Genomic DNA, 21,567 nt, shown 5'->3' with positions numbered 1-21,567 from the left:
CAGCACTGCCATCAGCAGAGACATTACCATTGCCCGTACTCCTGCCCAAGCCTAGCCAGGGTGGTCTCCAGGGAGAAGAGCTGCCCCACGTAGCCAGGGTGGACACAGTCGTGCTCCCCTGGAGGGACATGGGAAATGAGAGAAAAACGGGTCAGAAATCTGGCCGAGGGTAGTGTGCCCTGGAGATACCTGGTGGTAGCTCCAAAGGGTCTGTCAATTTCTGTATTTTGGTGACTCATATGGGCAGAAATAAGGAGCAACATGCACATAAAGAAATCCAGCAGTGACTGTTTAATATGAACATGTTGGATTAAAGAATTTGTTGAACAAAGAAGACCATGTCTCTATCGCCTGTATTCCACAGTTAGTTAGCCAACACCACTGGGAATTTGGATTCGCATGAACCAGTATGTTTTTCTTCTGCTTACTTTTATTCAAATTGCATTTTATTCTGCTACAATGCCTCTCCCAAGGTCAGGCTTTGGATGAAAAGACTATTGGGCTGTTGCTGTTAAAGATGTCCCTCTTTTTTTGAGGGAAAGCCCAGCAGAGGGTTAATTCTAGGTATCAGTCCTGTCGCAGGCTGCCTGAGAGTAAATCTCTGTGGCTTCTTGGTTGGCAGAGAGTGCCTGACTGATGAGTGTGCTGGTTTGTCTGTTCCTGCACTGTAACTCTGGCGTATTCAGATGAAAACTAAATAAAAGTATGCGGAGGATTTGATAGTTTATTCCATGCCCTCTGCATGCAGCTATGGGCCAGAGCCACCCCTGAGTGCCTGGGAGCTGGGCTGCTGGGGGTGAAGCTGCTGAGGCACCTGCAGGGTGAGCTCAGCTCAATCAGCCTGGAGAAGGGATCTTGCCTGCAGGTGCAGAGGTGGCATGAGATTGTTGTTTGCACTCTTTTCCCGGATTTGTTTTGTGTTGTTAGGGAGAAAGCTGATATAAAGGCTTGAGAAAATATTGTCAGGGCAAAAAGTCCCATCAGATTGGAGGTCTCTAAGCCTGCTGTTGCCATGGGTCTGAGTAAAGACCACAGGCTTGAGTCATGTGTGAAGGACAGTGAACCAGAACAGCTGCTGAATCAACTGTTCCCCTGACAGGTTATCCTGCCACTCGAAGCTGGAGGTCACAAGGAAAAAGGAAATTGGAGCTCAGTCTTTGGGAACAATGGGCTAGATCCTCCACTGATATGGCCCCTTTCAGCTGGGGCCGAAGGGTTATGCTCCTTTCTGTCAAGCGAGGACCTGTGGACTGCTGGGGAGGGAGGTCTGAAGGCCAGAGGTTGTGGTTTGAGGGGAAAGCTGGAGAAGGGGGGGATACTGTATACTGCTGATGGGGCTGTATCAGGTAAGCATTACCTCCCCAACAGGTAAGTATGCTGTGCTGAACAGCAGCTGCCAGTCAATCCCTGATCCTCACGGTTAAATCAGAATGAATGCTCACATCTGGGCTAACAAGCTATGCTTGTATAAGCATACAAAAGCTACCACATCTGGAAACAAAATCAGAACTATTATATACTAAGAATCCATTTACCAGACATCAGTCAAAATCACAGTGTATTTCTGTGAAGGTAGGCTGTGGTCATGTGGCATACGTATTGTAAAACTGCTATCACACTCATCGAACCAATACTGAACTAACCATTTTTTAGAGCAAGTGCTCTCATGTTAAAGTATCCAATGTTATTTTGCTTGGCTTTTATTCTTGGAAGGTTGGTGGCCCCTAATCCAGTGTGTGAATTTTGTGGACTAAGCAGAGATATTATTTTGGCAAGCTTGCTTGCCCTCTGAAAACAATGTGCTGTAGCCCTACCAGAAGCTCTGGGCCTGGCTGGAGAAAGTATTGCATTGGAGTCTTTGGCCTTTCTTCTGCTAGATCAAATCAGACAGTCACAATGTTTACTAGTATCCATGCATCTTCCATCAATACTTACGTATATCTTCCCTTTTCTTTGATCTGAAGGACACTTGTGGGTGCGGTAGAAAGCTGGCTTTAGAAACAGCCCTCCTTGCAAGCCCTGCCCTAGAAGTACCAAGAATTCGATAGCTTTCCTGCATATTTTGGCATGGTATGGACTTTGCTTCTTGTCATTTGAAGGTGATTGACTGGGACCATTTCTCTGCTTGAACATATCCATGGCTGTGTGTGGACAGCTCTGGTGTCTGGGAGCAGCCTCCTGCCCACTGCACTGGTGGAATGCAGGGTGACCTTCCGCAGCCTCCTCTGCCCAGCAGTCACATTGGTGCTGGTCCCTTGAGCAATGTCTTGAGAAAGGCTTTGTGGAGGTTTCACATGCGTAGATGGTGGCTGCAGCTGGATGAGGAGATTAGGGAGTGAATCTGGCATAATGATAACAACGTGCAAAAATGAAACAGGATGCCATAGAAATATTGTATAAGATAATTCCAGTTCTTGGCTGTAAAGAATGTTCTGCTTGCTTCTGATTGCTCATATCTTCTATTTTTATCTGTTTCCTTCACTTGTCTTTCTTTGTGCATGTTTCCCAGTGTGGCAGGTCTGACCCAGCCAACTGCAAATAAAGATAACACTGATAACTATAAGGGGGGGGGTGGGGGGGGTGGAACTCACTTCACACTCATTGCATGCTTGGGCTGCTTTTTGCTAAAGTATTTTCCAGATGGACTACTTAATTCTAGAGGTTTCATAGAATCAACTAGTTTGGAAAAGACCTTTAAGATCATCAAGTCCAACCATTACCCCGGGACTGCCAAGACCACCACTAAAGCATATCACTGACCGCCTTATCTTGGCAGTTTTTGAACACTTGTATCTGCACCTATGTGGATTTTTGCTGGGCATGATGAAAAGCCAGCTGCTGCAGATGCACGTTCTCCATGAGACAGGAAATAAGAACCAGGGTCTGAAGTTCTACAGGTTGATGAGAGGGGAGGGAAGGTTTTGCAGTGAAGGCAAAGGATAAACTCTGTTTGGTCTTCCTACGAGAAGGCTATGTATCAGGCTACAGAGCTGCTACAGATCAGCACAGACTTGCTTTCCTGAGCTCTGTGCTGCCTGGATGTAAACCACTTCTCATCATTGCTTAGGGCATATTGGCCTCCATCTCAGCACTGCACCCGTGCTTTCTTACAGCTGGAGCTGGCATCTGGCCATCTTAAAGCTGAGCTGAGGCCACCCATACACTCTCCGTGTGAGCCCATGCAGATGTATCCTCTGGTAAGCATACTCACACTTCGGCAAATGACTGCGTGCTGTCAGAGAAGGGTATGCCGCATGCACCAGCTTTGCAGGCATGGCCCGAGTACATATGCTCTAAGTTTTCAGGGGGTGCAACAGTCACAGTGTTGCCCAGAGTCTGGGCAACCCAGACAGGTTTCTGGGGCAGGCAGGAAAGGGTAGAAGAGGGAGAGCTCATCCTCCTGTGAGTCCGTAGCTTCATAACATAGTGACAAACTGCCCTGGAGCTTCTTCCACCAAGGCACGAGGACTGACTTTCTCCTCCAAGAGGTACAACACAGCATCTTGCCCACATTTGTGCTGTACCACATACATTCATCAATATTTTATTCTTGTGGCTTTGTACCACACAACTTCCATGTTAGTCTGCAACTGCACAAAGCAGAACTTCTCAAAATATACACAGGAGAGAACCTGATATATTGGACTTTGATTTTGCTTGAGAACTTTTTGCTTTACCACCACATTGCTGTTAACAATGTAGGGCTTAAATTCAATATGCCAATTCTGTATAATTCTGGCATTTCTATGTAATGCAATTTCTATTACAAAAAAACATAGGTAGCCAGAGAGAAATACCTCGAGGTATGCTCATTAGGCCAACAGGCAGCAAGGCTATCGACTAGAGTAAGCCATAGCTGATGAAGCCAGGGACTTTAGCTATTGGGGCCTGGAGAAAAATAAACATCTGACAGCCTCCCTGGCTATTTTATGTCTCCTGAGCACAAGCTTTTGAAGTTTGGGCAAAGAAAGTATAACACTTGCGTAATGAGTTGAAGATTCTTCGGTCTCCCCAGCAAGCAGGAGCTCTGTGTGACAGTAATTACGTGATAGGTTTGCTGATGGCCTTTGGTCTATGGCAAAGATGATGAGCAAATCAAACATTTTTAGGCTCTCCTTGGCCAGTGAATGGTCTTTCTCCTATTACATGAAGTCAGAGATGGGTCCCATGTCAGCCGTCCTGCCTGAGTCAGTGGTAATGAGAGAGGAAGTGGGAGCTGGGTTTACAAGCCCTGTAGGATGCTTGGCAATGCAGGCTGCAACTTGGCTCACACTTTACATCTCCAAAACTCTTTGTACATAATCCAGAGCTATATAGAAAGGGATTTCAGAGCCTTTTTCTAGGAGTACGTGCAGAAAAACCTGGCTGACCCAAACCACTAAGATCTCTTGATATACTCCTGCCTCTCCTGTGATCGGAGTGGTTCTCTCTAGCCTTAAAAACAATCTGCATCAACAAACCATCCCATGAGGGCTAACTGCCCAACTGATGGCTTGTGCAGAGCTCCTGGGAATCAGGTAAGCAAAAGACCTTCCTCCCTTGCTGGGGAGAATACTACCCTACAGCTATTTCTCCCCTTTGCCAGGCTCATTTCTGGCAGGCGGTGCAACAAAACCCAGGCTTGCCTGGTGCTGCAGGGGCTGCAGTGGAAAACTGCCCAAAGGCTGCAGCCAGGATCACTGCACCGAACGCCAGAGACAAGCTTGCCCAGGGTATTGCAAACCCTCGAGGTGAGGAATCTCTTCTTGACATTTTGATATTTCTCCAGGTCTGGGTGTAGCAGGAAATATCCCAGCACCCAGGCCCGGCTCTGGTTAATAGGGTGTAGAAAGGGGACAGATGGGTGGGTGCGCATCAGGTCGTGTCAGCGCTCTTTCTGTGAGGTTGTGAAACAGGTTAGGAGAAAAGTAAATCTGAGGCCACAAGCTTGGTTTGCAATTCACATTTTATTGTTTGTACAGGTGAAGAAAATAGGGAAAAAAGAACTACAGGGTAACGTGAAAGCCTGTGGTGGGAGTTCCCAGCTGCCACTGAAGGGTGGTTTGTAGCCTGGTGGCTCAGGAAAGTGTTATGAGAAAGGCATGACGGTCCCCCTCTTTTTTAAAATACATAACATTGCAGAGCTGAAAAAAAATGTTGAAGCCAGCTAATGCTGCCAATCACCCTTGTCACAAATGACTGCACTGGAGCTAATAAAATAAAGTGACCAGCAAGTGCCTAGACCCAAAACAGCTGAAAACACCTGGGATGGAGGGGGAGCTGCAGGAGGGAGACCTTTTGACAAGCTTTATGTTCAAAGTTTTATTGTGTTTTAAAGCCATTTTTGATGCAAGTTTAAGCATTGTCAGCGATGCTGCATGGGCCTGCCTATGGAGAACTATAAAGCAAGAGCATTTGAACTCTCACAAGTGAAGGGAAATTAAGTAATAAACAGACTGCATGGTGAGATCCCAAAAGAGCAGTTGCCCAAGCTGAGAAGGCAACATTTTTCCAAAGCTTGGCTTTAGTTTATATTCCCTTAGAGGAAAAACTGACTCGGATAATTAAGCTGGTGGTGATTTTCCAAGCTGTTCAAGATACTGAAAATGTGTATCTTATCCTCAGCTTAATGGGAGGCACCACCTAAATACCTTTCTTAAAAAATACCCTGCAGTTTTAATTGTCCGAAGTATTTTGGGAACACAATTATGGCTGGGATATTACTCTAGTGAAAGTGCAGTGCTAAAGAAGTACCTATGCATGGAAAAGGGATATGCTGTGACTGGTATCACTTGCCCATCCAAATACTTGGCCAGCTGTCTACCCTTGCATTGCCTTTGAAGTGGCTGCTCTGCACAACTTTCTTTCAAGCCTTTCCCACTTCTCTTTCCTCTCCAGTACCTAAAAATGGGATGTGTATCTGCAGAGCAGAAATAAAAAGCCCCTTCTGCCCAGGCCATTGCTTTGATTCCAAATGCGAAAACAGGCATAAAATTGGCAGGGTTGTTATTTTGAGTAACACGACGTCCAGGGGAGCCGTATTTCTCTCTTTCAACAGAGACAGATGAGAGCTGCTGCTGCAGAAGCTGAGTTCAGCTGCCACCATGCCTCCATGGCTCAGCAGACGCGGCCTGCCAAAGGAGGGAGTAAGGAGGCCAAGGGCAAGAAAACCTTGCTGGCACGATCTCCAGTTGGATACTGCAATAGATAAAGAGCTATAGCGAGGGAGGCTGCTCCTGGGAGCTGGAGGAGCTGCTCATGGTCTTTAAGACAAGCACAGGCATAGGCTGTGTCAGTGATTAAATATCAAACACTTTGCGGAGCTGCTTTTCACAGAGCGGAAATTCACTTTCCAACCCAGGGCTAGCACTTAGGTCTCGTGCAATAATTACAGGTGACTGAAACTCTCAGAACATTACACACTTGCACGGCGTAGACCCTATGGGCTGCTGAATCTTTGTACAAAGGTAAATATTGCTGCCAGGATCAACCCCCATCCATGAGGAAGAAAACCAAAAGTAGCTGGCAAGACCAATCTGGGGTACCTATTGGGAATTAGGGGCAGGGACTAAAAAGTATCCCTCCAAAGCCAGCATTTTTCCACAGAAATGGTTTTCAGAAAAAAAAGTGATTTTTTTTCTAAAATTTTATCTCAAAGGGTTGCACAATTCCAAAAGAAACAGGTAATCCACAGCACTGTACAATTTACAGAGTCATTATTCTATGCTGGACAAAAATGCAAATCAAATATTTTAGCTACTTCAGGTCTTACTTGAAAAGTGTTGCTTAAACGAAACTTGGCAGTTAAGGCCTCTAGCTTGCATTTGATCCAATTTGGTTTTAATTACATGGACTACTGCAAGCGCTCACACTGGCAACCCCAGGATTTGCTTTTTTCATTAGGTGAATCTGATGAGTCCATGATACTCCCTATGTGTGTGTCCCATCCTCAACCTTACGTTGATTGCAATAAGGTTCTGGCGGCTGGGCACTTCTGCAGCACCAGGGCCATCACAGATGCACCAGCTTCACCATCGGTCCATGGTTATTCAACCTGACTGAGGCCAGTGCCTGTGGCTCTGCAGGTGGGCAAGCAGCGAGCCTTGTTTGTGGCAGATATCGTTCGGAATGTCCCTGTGCAGAGTACAATCTTTTCTCCCATTTTCCTAGGAAGACTTTGCCTCAGGAATCTGCGTGCTTGGCTGCTCCACGGCCAGCTGGTTTTCAAAGACACAGCACAGCTTGTAATTTTCTATGAGCTTGGCTTGAAAATACTCCCTGTCCTTCTTGTGCCAAATGTCTGTGGCAATGTAGGTGTTGTAGGGGTCACGGGAGTTCTCCAGCCTCCTGGCACGGATGTTGGTCAGCATGACTCCCACTGTGAAGAAGCCAAAGAGGCCAATTATCAGCAGCACATAGATGATTTCCAGGTTGTTGCTGGCACTTACGGCCTGGGAAGGTGCAGAGCTATTTGTCTGCTCCAGGTAGTCTTGAAGCAGCTTGGAGAGAAGTGAATTCAGGGCTGTGTCATTAGACAGCACCAACATCTTGTTTTTCTGTCCTTCACGCTTCTTTCTTCCTTAATGGTTAGTTTAGCTAGAAAAGAATAAAATTAAGGGATGTGCCATCAGATGAAGACATGATTCCGTCTGTCTCCCTTTACGGGCTCCCCTCCTCAGCAAGAAAGCTACCTCAGGGCCTGTGCAGGGACAGGGTGGCTGGACTGGAATGGAGGGACCCCTTCACCTCCTTTGTCCAAGCCCGGCTAGCTGTGCTGAGTCCATTCCCTATAAACACTTGCCTCACAAGCTCCTCGGTCCTCATAGTTGGTCTGTGGTGGTGCCCAGCTGCCCTGGCTGTTGGCCACTCACCCAGATACCTCCCATGCTGCTATTTGAAGCCTGTGACTTTCATCCTGAGCCCCCACAGGCATGAGGAGTGTCTCACTCCCACTCTACAGCAACTGCTCTGGCTTTGAAGTTTGTGATCATGGCTTCCTTCAGTCCTCTCTCCTCTGCTTTTAGCTTAAGGATTGAATTTGGAAACAAAACTTCACTGAATGGAAATCACTCAGTACCTGCAGCAAGCTCCTCCTGTCCACCCCTGTTGAGGAGTCCTGCTTTTCTTCTGCAGCTCTCATAATGATCTATACCATGCAAAACTGAGCAATCAAACCTCTGACAGAAATGTATCCCACACTGATTTAATGCAAACTCCCAGCTGGCATTTGCCGAGGTTGTGGAAACAGAGGGAGTCTACAGTTAATTGCATACCCAGCAATGGAAAGAAAAAGCACATCCCTTCATCCTCTCTCTTACAGGCTAGCAGTTCTTCCCCAGGGACTTCATTGTTTCCCCCCTCCAAACTAAATTGCTATGCAACCAGTGTCTCATTGTCTGGTTAGGAGGACTCCCATCAGCATCACTGCAGGTCAGGAGCAAGGCAGAAGATGGTAACACCAAGAAGCACCTGGACACCCAAAGCCACTGCACTCTGCATTTACAGTCTCACACAACAAGCTGAAGAATCCTTTTCCCCTTTCCAATGTCAGCTGTAAACCAGTTAAGAGTGATCCTATCAGCACTAAAGTCCCAGATCCTCAACAGCAAGGCAACATGACTGACAATATCTCACTACAATGCCTAATTTAAATGTCTCTATAAAATTGAGACAACAGTATCCCTCTGGTTGTGCCCCTAGCACAGCTGAATGAGGTACTGTTATTCAAGGTGACTTCCATAACAGCAATCTTGTAGTCACATAAGATGGCTGTCAGTGCTTTCTACAGTTTTAAATCTGTGAGAGCAGGCCAACATATTAGCAAAACTTCTCTAGCATACTTACCTTTTGTTCTTTTGGTTTTTTTTTTGAGAGGTACTGTATTACAATCATTTATAATACATCAAGAATGAAATGCACCCTTGCGCAGAAAGCCATCAAAAGGCCTAGGCAGCAATTACATCCCACTGTGACAGCGACATTAATGATGTATAGATGTTGTGCTGGACCTCTGCATGGGAGACAGTTTAGCTGTGCACATAGCCTGCAGCTGCCGGTAATGACACTGCAGTAGATGAGATGTATCTGGAGGCTTCTTCAAGTTGTCTGTGCCTCGCTGTGGCATAAATGCTGTAAAAGCAGATGCTGAGACAGAGGAAGCAATGAGAGGACACTGATCTTCTGACCTGCCACCCCTCATATGAAGAATAGTTATTTACCCGGTGTGTTCTGGGCTAGTGGGTGCTGTTGGCAGCCAGGTGAAATACACAATGAATGCAGACACGAGTATGATCAAACACACTTCACAGTGTTTAATTAAGAAATTAATTGCTAATGGAACTGTATGTGGTGGTTTCAGTGTGAACCCTTTGCTAGACTTCTCTGCTGTGCAGTCATGGATCTGGGGACAGGTCTCACTGAAAGCCAAATGCTCAGCCCAGGATGACGAATTCTGTGGACAAAGCCCTGTTCTTTCCATTATACAACCCCGGGGCACATGAGTGGCACCAGCCCACACCAGATGACAACAGGGTGCTTCCCCTGGTGAGTGGGTGACCACTGGGAGCCAGGTCAGGCTCATGGGGGTGCAGACTCACCCTGCTCCAAGCAAGCAGTTCCTGCGATGCAGTGCCTCGCAAGCAGGAAGAATAAGCAAACGGACAGTATGCTTTGGTGTATCGGCTTTAAATAGAGCAGAGCCTGGGGGTGGCAGAGTGAGACAAAAATCAACGTTAGAAAACAATATTCTGCTCCAATTTATTTGTTCAGTTGCATGAGTCAAAGCTACAGGAAATAACATCTTGGCAGTATGGGCTTAATAGTTAAAATCTATTCACATTTCACAGCTGTTTTCAGATCCTTTAGAAAGGAAAGGAAGAGAAAAAGAAGTTTAAACCTTTATCTGAGATTACTCCTCCAAAGCATGTAGAGTGTGTCAACACTGTAAACTGTTAAAACTGCTAACAAGTCATGGCAATAATAACTTTAAGATAAAACAAAGAGGAATTTCGCTGGATCTCTCAACTTCTTCTGGAAGGACAGGGGAATCACTTCTCATAATAATTTTCAGTAGCACTGAAGACACTTCAGATGCTGATGAAATGATATTTTGAGGCTGGATATCCTCAACTACCTCTCTATATTCTTTTGGGAGGTTTCCGAGGATTGCAAGGTACTGCCTACTTATGGATTCCTGAGCTAGAACCCAGCAGGGAGCTGAATGGCCCCATCTCCATAGCCACATCAGTCAGCAATAACATGAGAGGTTAAGGGAGGGAAGGGGCATTCTCCTGCTCCCCAGGAAGTCTCCCCTGAAATCTCAGCAGCCTAACTGCCTCACCCACCATTGCAGAAGCCCTGTGCAACTCCACTGAAATCCGTACTGGGACCAGTTTAGAGCCACCTGTGTCATTGGTTTGCTCCATGGCAGATGGTCACATCTCACTGTCCCCAAAGCTCTCTGTTTTGACCATAACCAGGGTGGCTTTCTGCTTCCCACTATTCCCCCCAGCTGACTGCTTATGAACTGCAAATCATGGTCAATGCCCTCATGAGACTCCCCTGAGGAGCTCTGAGTAAAATCGTACCCAGCCCAAAATTAGCATCCTAGTTTACCCAGGCTTCATCCTGGTAAACCAGGACCTCACCTGGGGTGGTGGCTCCCATCCCACAGCAGGCTTCGGTGCATGCCCGGAGGATCACTTGGGAGGAGCAAGCGCTGAGCAGTGAATTACTTGTTAGAAATGACCTGGGGCAAAACTGAACAGTTCAGCAACTTTTGCACTGGCCAGTGACTCGGAGGGAATTCCCTAAGGTTGGCAGCAACGTGGGACACATCCTGCTCTTGCATGCATTGCTGCCTCTCCATCCATTACAGCAAATACAGGTGACAGACCTCCAAAGCAAAAGTAATGGACTCAGTGCAGACTGCTTTCCAACACACAGGTTTCCCAGCAGTGCAGGTGTATTGATGGCATAGCCCAAACTCATCTTCCATCAGGTGTCAACAACGACCTGAGTAACTGCCTGTGGTCCATGGTGCCAGGCAGCACCACTGGAGATGGCCCTTGCTCACTGAGCCTTGTCCCTTTCCTCACTGTCATCTGCTGCTTGCCCTTTCATTCTCATGCCATGGATTTCTTGTTGGAGGTGGAGAGGGACCTCCTCTGAGTGATATCTTCATGGAGAGCATGTGATTAGCAGTCAAGATGCCACAGGCAGGTTTCTGGAGTTGGGAATTGAGTCTAGATCTGTCTCTAGGAAACAGATCTACACCATAAATGTCTCTGTGTGGTCAGATGGGTACAGCCCAAAGGCCCCTGAGTAGATGAAAATGGGTCCTAGTCTGCTTATTTCCAAGCACACCAGAGTCTGTTCACACTGCTCAACTGGCGCAGCACCAACTCTGAGAGCCACCTCCTGAAGGAAAAATTGAGGCATCCCTGGCAAAGGGCATCTGTCAAGACTGCATTTTGACAGGTAAGAAGGGGAATTAGGAAAGAAATCTTCAAGCCACTAAGGTCCCTTGGTTTAAAAAGGCTGTGTGTAACGAAGAGCTGTGACATACAAGCTCAAGGAAGACCCGGTTACTGCTAGAGCTATGGGACTGGAGGATGGAGATGCATGGGCAAGCATGGATAGGCTTCATGCACCTGGTGTCTACCTGCAATCTCAGAAACCATCACTGAGGCCATGTCTCTCCAGTACACCCATGCTATGAGAGATCTAATACTAATCTCTTGAACACCCAAACGTTCACAGCTATGGAGTGCTAGAGCTGCCAAATGCAAGTCCATGAGGCTGCCTGCATGATGCAGAGTCTGACCCCAGCTGGGTCTGAAGGGAGGTGAAGCTAAGGTCCTGGAGAGCATGCTGTGGCTGTCTGGGTGCTGAGGCAGTCATGCCCACTGCTGCTGGGGAGGTAGGACTGTGACAGGGATACCATTACAGAGCTGTAAATTGACATTTGAGTTCAAATAGAGCAATTTGCAGCTGCAGCGCATCTGGCATTTAATATAACTTCCGTCTATATTACAAATGTCAGAACTGACTTAGACCTGGCTGATTCCCAACAAAGGCAAAGCAGAATAGGCATCTCTGATAAAAAGCAGGCTGATGGCATCTCTGTGAGCTTGGGTGCTGCTGCCAGTGGAGTGCACCCAAACCAGCTGGAACTGCTGGCTCCATCACGGTCCTTACTGCCCCTGTCTGAATTGACCTCCTTTCCAGCAAACGAGCTTCAGTGAAGCACATGCTGTGAGATGCTGCTGGGTCCTGGTCGACCACTGGGGCAGGCAATTTAAAAGGAAAAGAGACAATTTTCTGTCATGTAATGTACCTAGTTAATGTGATATTCGGCTTTGGAGCTCAGAGGGAATTTTGTCCTCAAGCATTAGGTGGGCAAACTGATTCGCTTTGGCTGGATGTACTTTTCTTCCCTACTGAGGTTAAAATGTAGTATTTATGATGTAAGCAGAGGTGGATGTTAAATGACAGATGTTCATCTCCTAAGCAATTTTCTCAGCTCTCACAAATCAAAGGACCTGCATTCTAATTTATACTGAGTAAACACCTCCAGCAATCTCTCCCTCATATTACTGCCAAAAGCATCAGTAACCAAGCACCAGAAACCAAGGGAGTCTAGAGGAATACATACATACCTTTAGAAAATACAGTACTCCAGCAGCTTCTCATGAGCTGTTAACACACAAAACCACGGTGCACTACGCTAGTAACGAAAGATAGCACAGCACGTCACCTACCTCCCTGCATTTTCTGCCAACACCACACTTCACCACCATAAAGCAGTGGATCTGCTGACCTCTCTGGCTCATTTCCCTGGCTGTTCGTTACAGAGATGAGCAGGATCAGACAACTTTCTGGAGGCCAGAGCATTGCACAAGACAGACCCATTTCCTCCCTCCAGCTCCTGGAAATTTTGCACCAGTGCAGCATCCAGGATGCTGTGATCCTACCACAGATGGGCCAACACTGCAGCCCAGAAGCAAGCAGGGCTGTATGGATAGGTCTGCAGTTATACACAAGACATGCACACCTTCTGCAGTCCCTACCTTTCTCTAGCAGATCTGTATCCTCTTCCAACCAGTCCTAGGGCCACCCATCCCTACCCACCCGAGCAACGCTTCAGGTCCTCGTTTCATTTTAAAAAGCAGCACTCATGCCGTAGCATACACTTGTTTCTTCCCAAAAGCACCATTATATCTGACCACAAGGCAGAAACTTAGCCCTCTTACACATACTGTATATGCATCATTTTGAAGCAGAAACCCCAGCAACCTTCCTCAAACAATATACAACCAAGTCTATCCTCCCAGACAAATGCAGATGCCTTGGGCTTGCACAAGAACAGGCAAACTGGCACGGCTGTAGCAGCAAACAAAACCTGTCAGACAGAGCCCTGGCTCCCTCTTCTCCATCAGTTCAGCTCTGCTGCTCCGCAGCTCCGTGGCTCTTGCAGCCTCCCAGTTCTCCACCACCACCCGCTCTCACCACCAGCCCCTCCTGAGTGTCGGTACAGACCTGGCAACGAAGCACGGCCGGGTGCAGGGCTCCAGCCCCTCCAGGGGAATGAGAATAAGGAGGATGTGAGCCCTGGAAAGCCCGCGGGTGTGACAGCCTGGGTGTGAGCGGGCTCCTGCAGGGGCAGCAGCCTGGGTGTCAGTGTCCCCTGTCCCAGGATCAGAGCAGAAGGTGAGAGGCAAACAGGGAAACACGCGGGCTCACCCGGCTGGGGGAGGGCAGGAGCCCGTGGCGTGGGTGCTGTCAGACGGCCTCCCGCTGCAGGTGCCGGCTCCACATGGGAGGTTCTGGGGGGGTACCAGGGCAGCTCCCATGCTGCAGCCCATGGGTGCCGGCAGGGCAGTGCAATGGGAGCAGAAAGAGGATGCTGGGGTGTTGGGACATCCCAAGTATTGCTGCCCTTGGCACCACACAAGCTGCTCATGCACGCTGACACTCACCTCCCCACTCCACTGCACAGGGCACAGACACACCATGCCTCAGGTCTAGACAAGGGACTAAATCTGTGGATAGGCGCACAGGGAGGTGTTTTTAGAAACAGCAAAATCCCCTAGGATTAGGAGCTATGGCAGTGTAAGGTGAGGTCCATCTTCTGGTGATATTACAGCCTTTGGGGTGTGAGAAGGAAGGGGGGAACCATTTCCAGGGCTGCCCCTCAAAACCAACACAAACAGCTCACTGCATGGGGGACTGGCTACCTCCTGTCCATCACCTAAAAAGAACAACAAACAAACAAAGAAGACCTATTTTCCATTTGAGAAGAAAGTGTCTGTTAGTCAAAGCGAGGGTTCATTGCTGCTCACCTGGAACCTACAATGAATTTATTGTCTTTGCAAGGCAGCTGCATGTAAGCTCATTGAGATGATACTGCTGATGTGGGATAACATGCTCTCAGCATCCCTGGGGTTCTGGAAAATCCATATTTGGTGTGTCCTGTGGTCCCTGGAAGTTCCCTGCCCTGAGACCTGCAACAGCCCACAGCAAATGAGGACTAGGATGGCCCCTCCTCGGCTGATGCTCCTCAGCTTTACCATGTGCTGTTGCTAGGGTGGGTGCTAGAGACGAGAATTTAGACGGTGATTGAGGTATGGAAATGAATGGATGAAAACAACGTCTTCATATTTTCTTGCAACATCACCCAAAGCATTCTGAGACAAGAAAAACAAGGTTTCCCTGGGGAAGGTGGGAGCATGTGACGGGGAGGAGCAGCTGGTGAGTGATGAGTCCCCTGCCACTTCCCAGGGCAGGTGAAGGGTGGGTGTCATCCCACCATCCCAAATGCAGCAGGGAGGTAACCAACACAATAAGGAGTGAGATAGGTGCCTGGCACGGAGTGAACCCCTTCTTCAGGGGCACAATACATCAACCCCACAGCAACACCACTGTGCCTCTGGGGTTTGCTTTATTCTTATATCGCAAAAAATTGATATTCAGTCACATTGCTAAAACCAGGAAGAGATCTGTGAACAGGATCCCACTAGCTAACATCCTGTGATGGGGAAAGAAATGTGAATACAGTGACTAACCCCTGCTTTCCCTCACACCACAGCCACTGAGCATCACTGAGCCATGGGGTACCCCCAGCAAAATTTCTCCAGCTGATGCAGCTGCTCCATAGGGCTGGGCAAACCAAAGCAAGGATTATTTCTTGGAGCTCTCAGGGCCTGTGTGGGATCTTGCCTCCCCCGCCATCACACCAGCATGGTTCCATTGCAGCTCAGAGGAGGATTATGTCTTCATTAAGTGAGAGCAGACTCATTTTGTTTAGAAGCACCTGTGTAACTCTCATTTGACTTTGGTGGGACCCGAGAAAGTGTCTGACAGGGAGAAGATTATTTTCCTACAGCAATGGCAGTATACAAAGGCTAGCTTCAGTGCTACAAAACCAAGAAGTTTCTTTGCCCTCCCAGATCTGTCAGTAGCTGAAGGTTTCATTTTCTTTAGTGCAATGACGACATGTGGAGTGATGGGATCCCTCAGAAAGCAAATACAGGCTTTCTCTGGAAGGTGATAAAGGACATTTTGCAAGCACAGAGGTCTGCAGACCTCTTGATACCATATTTCTGTGGAGGTCTTCTGGCTTTGAATTGGTTTTACTGTTGTTTTGTGGAAAGAAATACTTCATGGAAGTAGGTATGGGGCATAAAGAATACAGTTTTGGTGAATCATGCTTTTTCTTAGAAAGGTTACTGCTGTGGCCCTTCCACATAAACAGATGAAGTCCAACATGTTTCTGCCCAGATCACTATCGCTGGCACTTTCCCATACATATCACGTTAGTCTCTCAAAATGAGGGGAAATCACATGAAAGATATGACAGCTCGCTCTTGCAGAGTTTTGCTGGGCTCCCATGCATGAAGTGAAATGGCTGGTCAGGGCAGCCCAGGGGAGGCAGAAAATCTCACAAGGTGCCCTTGGTCTCCTTTGGTCCCACAGTGACATTGAGCTCAGCTCAGCTCATGGCTGCAGCTGCCCGCTCGCCTCTGCTTCCTTATGGAGGAACAAAGGGGACAGGAGGATGGCTGGGGCTTCAAACATCTCCAGTGCTGGAAAACAGCACTGTCTCCCATCCTGAGAACGTCTCCCCATCAAACAGCTCTATAGCTAAAGTCTCGGCTGGCCCCTTTGGGATGTGACCTCTAATTCATCCCAAAGGCTACAGAAGTGACTTTGGATTGGGGGCTATCCAAGTCATCTTACAAAGGACTTTCAGGAAAACCACAGCACTGACTTTCAGCAAATGAGGTTTGAGTCTCATAGCCAAAAATGAAAGCCATTGGAATGCACATCATGTTTAGCAAACCCAGCCAGGAGGGTGATAATAATTCACTTGCTGATATCCCAGCGCTAATGCAAGCACATCTGGTTCTTAAAAGCCAGGGCGTGGACCACCTGCTCCCCTGTGTTTGCACAACCTCTGCTATTAAAATACCACAAAATAAAGGTTCACTTGGCTGCAGCAGCAGGGGCAATGCTACAGGTCAGAGATGCAGCTGGCACAAGTCTGCGAGGCTGCAGCAGAATCAACAGAGCTGTGTGAGTTTACACCAGCTGGGGAAACTGGCCTGCGATTTGCAGCCCATCTTTGAAATACAATTTAGAGTGAAAAACCTCCACAATGTTAAATTATAACTGCATTGACACCTGCAGCATTTTTTGAGAGACAGTGCATAGAGATGCTTCCCACCCCCATAACAAGGTTAAAAGCAATTCTGTCACTGAAGAGTAATTCATAGATGGCGGCAGATGCACGAAAGGCTGGAGTGCTATATTTTATAATGGTGATGATTCAGATGAGTCATCCCCAATCAGCAAGCACTCACTCCGTTAATGACCAGACTGGGGAAATTTGGTTTAGTGGTGACTGATGCTGCAGTTCATTCTTCTGACTGTTCACCAGGTGTTGTGGGAAGGCAACAACATTAGCTACACATTCACATCCACCCCGGACTCCATCTCCTGTGAGCAAGCCGCGGTTGTCAGCTCCCACAGTACCATTGGCCTGGACACAAACCTCCAGGATTTAGGCAGGTGAGGAAGGTGAGACTCTGGGTTGTTTGCATCACCTGGCCCACTCCAGTGCTCTGTGCAGCAGATCTCCCTGGGAAGCCACTGAGCAAGGTAAGGTAGCTCCAGGTAGCCAGGCAGAACTCACTTGGATCACCACTTTGGCTGAATGCACTAGAAGGCTTCATTCTCCTCCACTGCTACAGAGGATGAGCATCGTGGAGGTCTGCACAGTTTGTGCACAGCCAGAAGGAGCAATCAGCTCAAAAGCCTCTGCACACTTTTCCACCAGGTTGTCTAAGGAGGATTATGTACTTGTCTGTTACAAAGGTTTACGCAAAGGTGGAGCTACACGCACCTTTTAAAAGAAAGGATTATCTTGAGCAAAGTACAGCTAAAATAGCACCTCAGACACATTTTGAAGCATGCTGTCTGAACAGCTCACTTAACTCAAGTGGAATTACAAAAGCTATATGCTCATAAAAATAAAACACTATGAGAAAAGAGTTACAAGAACAGTGCAGTGGAAAAGAATCACAGAGCCCTCCATACTTTGATGCTGGGGTCATGCTAACACTTACTGGTGAATGGAAAATACTGGAAACTTTCTCCTCCTTTGCAGTACACAGAAGTTGAAATCTGCGTCAGATTCCATTAGGAAATCCAGATGGCATTTTTCCAGAGCACACACAGAGGTACAGGTTTCAGGATGTACCAAGTATGGAATGAGAGCCTATGACTGAGCAGGATTCATTGTCACTTTTTCCACCCAACCACATAAGGAACAAGAGAGCAAAAGAAAACCTCCAAACCCCAAACCTAACCCACCAAAAACTATTCCGTGCTTAGATACAAGTTTCTATCTGCAATTCACTGTGCAGACTCTGCTGCTGCTGCAGAGGTAAGCCAGAGATCGTCAGATGTCAAGCAATGCCCATCACGTCTGAAGCTCAGCACCCAAAAGGATGCAGCACATCTGTGCTGCAGGAGAGTGGTCAGTGGTTTGTGCCCCCTTTCTCTACAGCACGGCAGCACCCGTCGTTGAGCAACGGGTTTCCAGATGATGCACCCCTTCACTAATCCATCCCTATGAAGTGCCCAACTCCCCACCTCCCTCACCTTGGAGGAGGGAAGAGAAATGTGGGCCTGACAAACCACAATCCAGACTCAATCAGACTCAAAGGTTATACTCACAAAGCACATCCAATCAAACATGATCCCCAGTCTTGTGAAGAGCCCACAGCTCTTAAATGATAGCCTTCCCCAAAAAAATTCCAATGCCCCAAAACCTGCATGGGCAGCATAGGGTTCGTACTGACAGTGACCCACGAAGAGCTGTGGCATCAGGCAGGAAGGGCTTTTGGAAGCCACCACAGCATCACTACATTGTTGGAGATTTATTCATCCTCTCAATATCTAGAGTATTGGAAAATGACTAACAAGTTTGCATTGTTCTCCTTTGGCAGTATGTTGATTAAGCAAAAATAATACTGAATCTCTGGCTTTTCCTCCACCGAATAGAACAACCTCAGAGAGCATTTTATATCCACACTTTTACCAGCAGATCTCCCAATACACAAGAAGTAGCGATGTTTTATGCTCAGAAGCTTATTTTGCTGGCAGCGTTGCCAGAAGAAAGACAGCTCAAAGATCCTCTAATGGTGCAGGAAGAGAGAGCTGTCCAAACGTCCTCTCTATTCTTCCAGGCATTTGCACTAAATTGCTAGGTAAGGTTGGAAAAGAAGGGTCCTCCATGCACCAGGAGGGACGCTCTCAAAAACGCACCCGTTCAGGTGGATACACAGCTCATGGGGGAAGGGAAGCCTTGTATCCTGAAAAGCAAAAGAGAAAAATACATTTCCATAAATTTAGCTAAAATAATGAAACCCATGTGCTCACTCTGTCACCCATGCAACCCACAGCTTCCTGTGCTTGCGCATCACATAAGGTCCAACCTTGCCTGTGTTATCAGGGAAGTTATACAGAGGCAGCACTAGTCCTGGTGTTTCTTCTCTTTTCTTAAGCAGCTGTGCGTTTTACAGTGCAAGGCACAGATAAGCTTCTCTCTAGCAGCAGCCACGTGCATTTTCCTGCTGTGCTGGTTTTCCCCTTGAGCAAACACCAGATATGAGCAGAATGAGCAAATTGCCACCCTTCAGAAACCTCTGAGATCCTTTGACCTACAGCAGAGCAAGAAGGCCAGGACTGCCCCCAGGACGCAGGACGCGCTTTCTCTGGACATGCAGCTATGCCCATGCTGACCTCACTGGAGCACTGGCATGAATTTGCACTGTCCTTACCCCAGTTTTGCATGGATTTAGACATGTTGACATGAGTAAATTTTCTCCCAGTTCAGTGTAAGGTAAGTCAGAATTCACACATCATCTTGAGAGCACAAGTCAGAGCTTTTGCAGTTGGTCCCAAAATACCTTCTCCTGCCACAGCAGAGGCCGATCAGTACAGTACTGATGAGGCACTGAAGCAGGTCTCTTCATTACCCAACCACAGCATCAAAACCTGGCTGCTGTCATCCCAACAAGGGTCTACACAACAGAAATACATAGCCCCTTCTCTCCAGCATCTCTCCTGCTCTCCTCTGTCTTGAGTGAGTGCTGGGCACAGCCCAACCCTCTGGCCATCCTGGCACCCCATGTGCCATCAGTACCTCTCACACCCTGGGTTCCTTGTCCCTGCAGTTTGGAAGTGGTGAGCAAACAAACTGCCTACTGCTCAATCCTTCTGTGAGTCAAGGAGGAAAGGCTCTCTGCATCTGTAAACTAAACCAGACATGAAAGGCAAGCATGAGCCACATCACTTCAATAGAAGTGATCCCACGGGGCCCTGAATATTAGATACCTGCTCAGGATATATAACAACTTCTTTGTAGCTTTATAGGCTGAAGGGCAAGATCATCCCTTGGTAAGTACATAAGGCTAGTACACATAGGTTATCTTTCTTCTCTGATCACAACCAAGCAGAAGGAAATTGAATCCTGCAGCTTAGGAACAGAAGGTACAGAAAAGCCAGCCTAAGAGTGTTTTTACTGCACCTGGAGCCAGGGTTTTCTGTGAGGTTCCTCTTTGCTTTAACACACATGTTTCACAGGAGAAAAAGCAAAAGGGCTGACTCAGAAGATGTGAATATCACATAGGGCACTCAGCATCTGAAACACCTTGAAGCAAAGGTAGAAGCTGTGATGCATTTATTCCAGGAAACGTTGACTAGCTTCTACATGCAAAGAGCCATAGCTGCTTGATTCCATTTAACCCAATATCTTGAGTGGCCAGAGCATCTGTTTAGGACGAACTGGTATGAAATCAGTGCCAAGGTAGGCAGCCTTTGGCACAGCCTCTCCATACCAGCAGCTGCAGCCACAGGCACCACTTGCACGTCACCAGTTGTTAGACAATTCCCTATGCCCTGCTGAAATTACAGACAACAGTGACTTACGTGAATTAAGAACATTAAAACAGTTGAGGCATTTTCCTAACTAAAACTACACACAGACAAAACCAGAGGTAGCACCGAATAAGCATAACTCCATATGGAAATTTCTGCTTTGCTGTGGCACTGAGCCTGCTCATTCAGAATCACACACAGTACCTCTGGACTCCGCAGGGACTGGAAAGGAGAAGACCTTGACCACAGATTTTTCTACTACTATTGCAGCTGGTGCTGAGTTCAAACCCATCCCACAGAGCATGTCACCCCATGTCTGTCCCTGCCGCACCTGAGGACCATCTGCTGCTGTGATAACATGGCTGCTGCCCAGTTTGTTCTCTGATTTGGAGGAGAAACACGAGCTGCAGAGGCTTGAGCAGCAAGTGTCTGCTCAACTGGTGGACAAGAAACCCCACTTTTACCAAACATCATTAATTCTCTTCCCTTTCAAATAAAATCAGATCTTGTTTAATACCTACCTGGAGTTAGCGCCCCAAGTCCCTTGCAGACTGTGGTGCATTGGGGTTAGGAGCTCGCTGTGCTGGCCTGGGGAAAACAGCCTGCCTGCACACATGAGGCTTAACCAGACTTTCCGTGGGCTGAGGTTATGCAAATTCATTTAATCAGCATTTAAATCCTTACCTCAGATCAGGGCCTGCACCATGGAGGTGAGGAGGAGAGCCTCGAAACAAAGCTTAACACACAGGGTCTACTACTGGGCTGCTCCATTCTTCCAGGTGGGTCCTCCTCTTCTTTACCTGTATTAGCATCATGTGTTAATTGTAACTTCCTCTCAGTAGACATCTTGTGTCTCACTTACCTAGGAAACCTCTCACAGAGTTTAGGTGTGATGTGTTTAGAGGCAGTGATGGTGATACTTGATTGATTTTGAAGTTACATCTGTCTTCAGTGGGTTTAAAGAACGACAGAGACAGAGCCTCCCAGAAGTGCCAGAGGCTGTAGCTCCGCCTAATGACATTACTATAAGCAAACCTCAAACACATGCTGGATGTTAATTGTGGTAGATGGGCTGTCACCACTCCAGTCAAACTTTTATTGTCAGTCATCTGGAGACATGAGCCCAAGGCTACTGAAAAAGGC

At 47.5% G+C, this 21,567-nt stretch overlaps 1 protein-coding gene across 2 annotated transcripts; it reads right to left on the bottom strand.

Moving 5' to 3' along the window:
- Positions 1–4,998: 4,998 nt before the first annotated feature.
- Positions 4,999–21,242, bottom strand: KCNE1 (potassium voltage-gated channel subfamily E regulatory subunit 1). Of its 2 annotated transcripts, none has more exons than XM_061453119.1 (2): positions 21,109–21,242; positions 4,999–7,575 (listed from the first exon to the last, which is right to left on the bottom strand). In XM_061453119.1, exon 2 carries the CDS (start codon positions 7,524–7,526, stop codon positions 7,146–7,148), a length of 381 nt encoding a protein of 126 aa, XP_061309103.1. In that variant the 5' UTR covers positions 7,527–7,575; positions 21,109–21,242; the 3' UTR covers positions 4,999–7,145. The 2 variants fall into 2 exon arrangements, with proteins under 2 accessions (XP_061309103.1, XP_061309104.1); XM_061453120.1 differs by lacking the exon at positions 21,109–21,242 and adding an exon at positions 13,519–13,844.
- Between the last annotated feature and the right edge of the window lie 325 nt (positions 21,243–21,567).

This window comes from Pezoporus flaviventris, unplaced genomic scaffold (assembly GCF_033815535.1).
Source record: "Pezoporus flaviventris isolate CSIRO_AGI_PZ_B2104156 unplaced genomic scaffold, CSIRO_AGI_Pfla_v1 ptg000015l, whole genome shotgun sequence".
Taxonomy (NCBI): Eukaryota; Metazoa; Chordata; class Aves; order Psittaciformes; family Psittacidae; genus Pezoporus; species Pezoporus flaviventris.
This window is presented reverse-complemented; position numbering and strand designations above follow the sequence as displayed.

What these genes read in the sequence shown, in the direction of transcription:
- KCNE1 (XM_061453119.1), bottom strand. Translation starts at nt 7,526, where the DNA reads ATGTTGGTGCTGTCTAATGACACAGCCCTGAATTCACTTCTCTCCAAG.